Genomic DNA, 7,515 nt, shown 5'->3' on the forward strand with positions numbered 1-7,515 from the left:
CCCCCCCCCCCCCCCTCGTCTCGGTCTTGTTAGCCTCTGTCTAGCGCCGTCTCTTTGCCCACGTTTTCCCCGTATCTTATTGGATGTTGAGTGGCCTCAAGTTACTTTTTGTTCTTTATTGGCTCTGCATTTTGTCTTCCCCAATCACAGTACAAACCCAAACGGATGAGGGGGGGCGCGTCCATCAGATTATTTGTCATTTCCGGTTTGTTTCTGCAGGGGGTCGCGCGATTTCTACTCGGTCGCGTTTCAAATTTTTGGTGGACGCCTGGCTAACCCGAACCCCCTTAATGCAATTTCGTCACGCCAATAGGACAGGCGATCCGATCGATATGGTGGCACGCTGAGAGACACCGTCTTGGAGTACAGAGTCGAAAATGGAAGAACGTATCACAGTTTGAAAGAAGGCAGTAAGTAACATGTCCTCGGCGCCTTTTCAGCACATTACGCAATTTGTTTGAGACGTGTTTTGGTCGATGCACATTGCTCATCGTCTGGGTTTATGTGTTTTTCAACATCATGTTTTGAAAGAAGAAAAAAAAAAAAAATAACAAAAAAGGCTGACTTGGATGGTCGTGCGTAGGCTATTGGCAACCCAACGATGAGGTGAGAAGCATGGGTCAAAAGCAGTCATACACGTCCTACTCCTGCCACCAAAGCTGTTTCTGACGCATGCCCGGTTGTCACAGGCATCACAAGAAAGATTAGATCTTGCCCACAACCTGTTTGTCATCACATTTGACAATCGCATGTGCATGTGTCCCAAGAACGAAAGGGCCCGTTATGTCTTGGATGTCGGTACAGGGACTGGTATTTGGGCGTGTGACTTTGGTAAGGTGCACAGAGTCGCTTTGTGAATGGTGAGGCAGATAAAAAAAAAAAAAGAAAGGCTATGCTAACGTCGGGCGACATGCCTTTTAGCGGATGAGCATCCTGAAGCACATGTAAGGCAATCCAGGGGCTCTTTTTTTTTTTTTTTTCTCGTTCTCAACATCTTGATGCATGCAAATCTTGAGATGTATTTTGTTACTAACAATATCTCCCTGCTTTCAGGTGGTCGGCGTGGACCTCAGCCCGATACAACCACACTTGTGAGTGAACCGGATGGGCAATCAATGAAGAAAGACGCTGTAGTGTATGTAGGCTGACGGTCGACACAGCGTCCCGACAAACTGTCGCTTCATCATCGACGACATAGAATCCGAGTGGCTGTTTGACGACAAGTTCGACCTCGTCTTCATCCGCAACATGCTCGGCAGCTTCGAGTCGTGGCAAAACATCTTTGAGCGGGCCTACGGGGGCCTCGAAGCCGGCGGCTACCTCGAGGTACAGGACTGCACCCTGCCCATCAAGTGCGACGACGGGACCCTGCCCGAAGACGCCGTCATCAGCCACTGGTGCCAGCTGATGCTCCAAGCGGCCGAGATGGCGGGCCGCCCGATCGACATCACGCCAAAGCTCGCCGACCTCATGCGGCAGGTAGGGTTCGAGGACGTGACGGTGAAAAAGAAGAAGTGGCCGCATGCACCGTGGCCCAGGGATCGTCAGATGCGGCTCATTGGATGGTGGGCCCGAGAGGTTTCAATATCTGACCTCGAGGGCATGTGCATGAAGCTACTGATACAGTATCTAGGCTGGACGATGGAGGAGGTCAAAGATATTTGTGCAAAGGTCAAGGATGACTGCGATAACCTGAGGTATCATGCGTACTGGGACGTGTAAGTATTTGGCACACCAAAAAGAAAAAGAGGCGGAGGGGGTGATGGGGCGGGAGTAACGTTGTGCTGACGTCTGTTGTTTTTTTTTTGCAACTCTAGATACTCAATATATGGGCGGAAACCCGCATAGGTGGTCAAGAAGTTGGTGTTGCGATGAGAAGAGAGAGAGACAAGAAAAAAAAAAAAAAAAAAAAAAAGCCCCAAAATATGCAATGTCTTGTTGAAACAGCCAATCGAGGTTGTCTGGATTCGCCTTGTGCCAAGTCCTAGGTGAAGACGGTGAAGCTGCTGCGCTGCAGGGTTCGGGGTACATATTATCTATCGCTAACCGCTGGGCCCGAGGAAAGAGACCCGATTCGAAACCTTGGCCGGGCTGTCCAACCAAACCAAGGACCAGATCAAAAGTGCCAAGCCTTATGTCGGTGCTGTGATTGGTGAGGATTAAGTGACGGAAATATGAGTGCTGAATGAGGGCAAAGCAGCAGGCCATACATACCATAAGAGACAAGCCAATTCCAGGTGCCTTGGACTTGAGCCGACAACAGTGGCTCCACGCACCAATGTAACGCATATGCGCAGTCCTGCTTGCTTTTTTTTTTTTTTTTGGCATGATAGGTCTCTGATTGGGCGAGTCGTGAAGACAATAAAAAAATAAAAAAAAAAAAAATAAAAAAAAACAAGAAAGAAAGACAATATTTCTTTGCCATCATCAATGTCTCCAGTAGCATTTGCCCGCTTACCTCCGTTATCGCGCTCGGGTCCCCAAAGGCGTGATTGCTATGCCCACAATTGCGTGGACCAGAATGCCGATATCACTACCAAAAGGCGCCGGCAAAGTCACCCAATCGGGCAGCTCGTGTCCCTGTTGCAGCCTCGTAGGGCGCCAAGACTTGACATCGTAAACGGAGGCGAAGCGGAGCCCAAAGGATCAAGTCCCCGCCCCTTTCAATTGATTGATTTCAGGCACTGCCGCCCAAGCGACAGAAGCCCCTGGCTATGACGGCAAAGCAGAGCCCCCGCCCCTGAGAGGTCGAATTTGATCTCATCGCACCTTTTTTTTTTTTTTTTTTTTTTATCTTTTCTTTTCTTTTTTTGCGGGGAAGAGATACGGGTCCAGTTCGGCATGTGGCATTGGCACGGCGGGGACTGTATAATACCCAGAAGCACATCTCACCTCCCTAAATCGGGCAATGGGAGCCCTGAAATGGCACTCAGCGACCCACGCTCATTAGCCGCAGACTACAAGCAGACCTGCTCGGAGAGGGTGGTTGCTGAAAACGATTGGTCCGGAGCGGCACGGCCTGCCCAAAATTGCAATGTTCGTCCGACAACATGTTTGGCGGAGCCGGTGATTATACGTGGGCGCGCTGGAGATGTGCTCGACGGGGAGCGGATACAGGCCTCGTCTACTCAGTCCAGATCAGGAAGCTGGTGTGGTAGTTGGCGACGGGGTCGGATGGAGTAAGTACCCCAGCCGAAACGGCAGTCGTCGACCTTTGGGCAACTTGGTAGATTTGGTGGTGCTGGGAACCAACAACAACACAATGCTGTGCTTCGTCACATGTGGTCTACGAAGCAGTCGCCACCAAACCAAGACGGAAAATCACAGGTATAAAGATGGCATCCGACTTCCCTCGGGACGGTTGATGTGAAAGCTCTCTTCTCCTCAGAGCGCCTCCGGTCTTACACCAGCCTCCAGCATCAAGCATCCAGCATCAAGCATCCAGCATCAAGCATCCAGCAGTCCTTTGCAGATACATTCTTCTTGTTTGCCACGCATCATCCCTTCTTTTTTTTTGTGCTTGTTGACTAGAACCAGCCCCTTAAATCACCATGTTCCATCTCAAGAACCTCGCCGTCTTCCTGGCGGCCCTCGCCCCCTTCGCGGCCGGTGCGCCCATCGAGAAGGAGCCCGAGGTCAACGTGACTGGCAAGTACATCGTGACGCTCAAGCCGGGCATCGCGGCTCGCGATATCGAGTCGCACATGGGATGGGTCAACAGCGTGCACAAGCGCAACGTTGCCGACGGCAAGGACGTTGCTGGCGTCGAGAAGAAGTTTGACATTCTCGACTTCCACGCCTACGCTGGAGAGTTTGACGACGCCACGCTCGAGGAGATCCGCAACAGCCCCGACGTTGCCGAGATCGAGCCCGATCAGATCTACACCCTCTCGGCCGTCACCACCCAGTCCAGCGCCCCCTGGGGTCTGGCCTCGGTCTCGAGCCGGACCAGCGGCGCCACCTCTTACCGCTACGACACCACGGCCGGCAGCGGCGTCTACGCCTACGTCGTCGACTCGGGCATCAACACCGCCCACAACGACTTTGAGGGCCGTGCCGTCAAGGGCTACAACGCTGCCGGCGGTGCCCACCAGGACACCCTGGGCCACGGTTCGCACGTCGCCGGCACCATCGGCGGCAAGACCTACGGCGTCGCCAAGTCGGTCAACCTGGTCGACGTCAAGGTCTTCACTGGCCGCACCGCCTCCACCTCCACCATCATCTCGGGCTTCAACTGGGCCGTCAGTGACATTCAGTCCAAGAACCGCGTCGGCAAGGCTGTCATTAACATGTCTCTCGGTATGTCTTTTTTTTTTTTTCTCTCTCTCTCTCTTTCGGTTCTTCTACTTTTCGAATCCCGCCGCATCTCCGCTAACAGTCGTTTTGAAAAACAGGTGGTCCCTCCTCCTCCGCCTTCAACTCTGCCGTCAACAACGCCTTCAGCGCCGGCATCCTCTCCATCGTGGCCTCGGGCAACGACGGCATCCGCGTGACCAACGAGTCGCCCGCCTCGGCCACCAACGCCTTCGTCGTCGGCGCCATCGACTCGACCTGGACCGAGGCCTCCTTCTCCAACTACGGCGCCGAGGTTGACATCCTGGCCCCCGGCGTCAACATCCAGTCGGCCTGGTACACCTCCAACTCCGCCACCAGCACCATCAGCGGCACCAGCATGGCCACCCCTCACGTCGTCGGCGTCGCCGCCTACCTCATCGGCCTCGAGAACATCTCCACCCCCGCCGCCCTGCGCTCCAGGCTCCTCGCCCTCGGCACCACCGGCAAGGCCCTGGGTCTCAAGAGCCAGACCCCCAACAGGATCCTGTTCAACGGTGTCTCTGCTTAAAGTGGGCATGTCGAGCTCAGGGGGGAAACTTGGATTGGAGAAGGTATAAAATGATTTTCTTTTTTTCCCTTCAGGAAATCGAGATGAGGCATCTCGATTGTATATATGGATGATGTGGGTTGGACCTTGTATATTGTATATATCTTCAAGCAAGCGCCTCGAGCTTTTGTGGCTTTGCGGTACTTTTCCGCCAATAATATGACTTTTTTTTTTCCTTTGTTCAAAAAGCAAGGCTTCAATTGGACCATTTCTTGATTTGCAGTAAAATGTTGGGGAGCCTCTAATTTCCTCGCGTGAACGTCGCGACTAGCCATGTTGGCGGGATTGCTGCTCGGGAAATGGTATAATCGGGCTCACATACACTCATATGGCGTGGGAGGATATACCGGCAGAAGATTAACATGCAAATGCTTTGGTCGATGGCAGGTGGATCTCTCCCCCAGTGTAGAAATGGATTTTGCCGGGCTGCTTGAGAAGCTAAACCGGTACCAAAAGACAAATAACACAGCGTGGAAGTGATAAAATAACTGGCTTTTGTTTTGGTGACATCTGTCGGGGGAGGGGTTATGTCTATATTTATAATCGTCAAAGAGCCATCCTAGACTCCATTTTCATAAAAGTTGATGATGCAGAATAAATGACAAAAGAAACGAAAAGGAGAAAACCCTGAATAATAAAAGCCAGACCACCTTTACACCAGCGTGTAGCGTTTTAATAACACATTTATTTTTTTCATTATGCATTTCATCCTCCACTAAGCTCCTCTCTACACACGTCGGAGCGCATTCTAGGCGAGGCTGGGTGCGTTGAGCGCCATGGCCAGCAGGGCGCCCGCGATGAAGCCGGCGCTGGGCAGGGTGAGGACCCAGCCGGAGAAGATGTAGCCCATCTGCTTCCAGTTGACGGCTCCGGGGTCAAAGTTCATCATGGCGACGCCGCAGACGGCGCCGAGCAGGCACTGGGTGGTGCTGACGGGCAGGGCCAGGCGGCTGGCCATGAGGACGGTGATGGCGGCGCCCAGCTCCATGGCGAAGCCCCGGGTGGGCGACAGCTGCGTGAGCTTGTTGCCGAGGGAGCGGACGATGTGGTGGCCCATGAACCAGAAGCCGGCGCCGAGCAGGAAGCCGGCCGCGATCAGGATCCAGATGGGCGTCTCGGTGTCCTCGCTCACGGCGCCCGTCCGGTACGTCTGGTAGGCCGCGACCCAGGGGCCGATGGCGTTGGCCACGTCGTTGCTGCCGTGCGCGATGGACATCATGACCGCCGACGCCACCTGCGCGTACGTCCACATGTGCTCCACGCGGTTGTCGTACCGCTTGGCCTTGCCGTGCACGTTGGCCAGGTCCTCGGCCGCGTGCGTCACGCAGTCGCGCGTCACGCCCTGCAGGAACACGTACTTGGCCCACGACCAGAGCCGCTTCGGGTTGTAGAGCGGGAGGTGTGCCGTCGGCGCGAGGAACCGCTCCTCGGGCTCCGGCTGCTTCTTGTACCGCGCGATGGTCTGCCGAGGTTGCGTGGGGGGCGGCGTCGGGCCGGCTTCGAGGTCGGTGGAGGATGGGTCGACGACGACGCCGTTGTTGCTGTTGTTGTTGTTGTAGTTGTTCTTGTTGTTGCCGCCGGCTGTTTGCTGGTTCTCCAGGTTGCGCTTCTCGGGGTCCTTGATGCCGTTGGTTGCGTCACCGTCGCCGTTGGGTGTGATGGCGTCGCTGCCGGCTTTGGGGTCGGTCGAGCCTGGGCCGGCATCCGCGGGGTATTCCTGGACGGCGTAGTGGTCCTCGACGATGAATCCATCCTTGGCCGGCCAGAAGATGGGCGGGTTCTCCCTCCACAGCAGCGGGCCGAGGATCATGTGGCGGGGGCGGATGCGGGCGTCCTCCCTGACTAGCCTGCGGTGGACGTAGGGGACGAAGAAGATGTAAGCGAGGGCCAGGGCGCCCAAGAAGACGCCAAAGACGATGCCGCAGGCGGTTCCGGCTCCCAGCTCCTCGAGGCTGGGGGCTCCGGGGGCCTCGATGGTGATGAAGAGGGCGAGTATGGCGGCGGTGAAGGCGAGGTAGAAGGGGATGGCCTTGAGGGCCCTCTCAAACGACCTCTCGCGCTCGAGGATGGAGAACTTGAGAGTACCAAAGAGCACCGCCGCGATGGCTGCCGAGATCAAGGGCGCGATGACCCAGGAGGCGGCGATCTGTGAGACGCTACCCTTCTTCCAACCCCAGCTGACCTGCGCACCGGACGAGATGCCCGCGCCGACGAGGGCTCCGACCACGGTCTGGGTGGTGCTGACGGGGAAGCCGACCTTGGTGGCGAGCAACAGCCACGAGGCGGACCCGAACTCGACGCAGCCCATGGCCAGGACCAGGGCCGACGGCTTGTCGGTGAAGCGGTTGATGTCGATGATGCCGTTCTTGATGGTGCCGGTGACGCGGCTGCCCAGGACCACGGCGCCAAAGAACTCGGTAAACATGGCCAAGATACCAGCCTGCGGCATGGTCAGCGTGCGCGCCGCCACCGACGTGGCGTAGGCGTTGGAAACATCGTTGGCGCCGTTTCCAAAGGCCGACGCCGTAAACGACAAACTCATCAGGCCGATGATCCACGTCACATCAGTGAGGACGGCCATGATGGAGCTTGTTGCCCCTTGGGAGGGCCGGGAAGAGGGTGAAGTAGAAGGG

The 7,515-nt window shown here is 55.8% G+C and overlaps 3 protein-coding genes across 3 annotated transcripts; 2 read left to right on the top strand and 1 right to left on the bottom strand.

Annotated features, from left to right (window-relative positions):
* Positions 1–313: 313 nt before the first annotated feature.
* On the top strand, positions 314–1,722 carry PpBr36_03927 (uncharacterized protein; the record flags this gene model as incomplete). Its single annotated transcript, XM_029891096.1, has 6 exons — positions 314–410; positions 584–606; positions 690–831; positions 922–944; positions 1,054–1,091; positions 1,161–1,722. Coding segments are annotated over 6 exons (885 nt in total), but the record flags the coding sequence as incomplete, so codon positions are not given.
* A 1,829-nt stretch (positions 1,723–3,551) lies between these two features.
* On the top strand, positions 3,552–4,843 carry PpBr36_03928 (uncharacterized protein; the record flags this gene model as incomplete). The annotated part of the gene is made up of 2 exons (XM_029891097.1): positions 3,552–4,299; positions 4,395–4,843. 2 exons carry the CDS (start codon positions 3,552–3,554, stop codon positions 4,841–4,843), a joined length of 1,197 nt encoding a protein of 398 aa, XP_029754377.1.
* A 787-nt stretch (positions 4,844–5,630) lies between these two features.
* Positions 5,631–7,463, bottom strand: PpBr36_03929 (uncharacterized protein; the record flags this gene model as incomplete). The annotated part of the gene is made up of 1 exon (XM_029891098.1): positions 5,631–7,463. One exon carries the CDS (start codon positions 7,461–7,463, stop codon positions 5,631–5,633), a length of 1,833 nt encoding a protein of 610 aa, XP_029754378.1.
* Positions 7,464–7,515: the final 52 nt, after the last annotated feature.

Source organism: Pyricularia pennisetigena, chromosome 3, assembly GCF_004337985.1.
Source record: "Pyricularia pennisetigena strain Br36 chromosome 3, whole genome shotgun sequence".
In the NCBI taxonomy this organism is placed as follows: domain Eukaryota; kingdom Fungi; phylum Ascomycota; class Sordariomycetes; order Magnaporthales; family Pyriculariaceae; genus Pyricularia; species Pyricularia pennisetigena.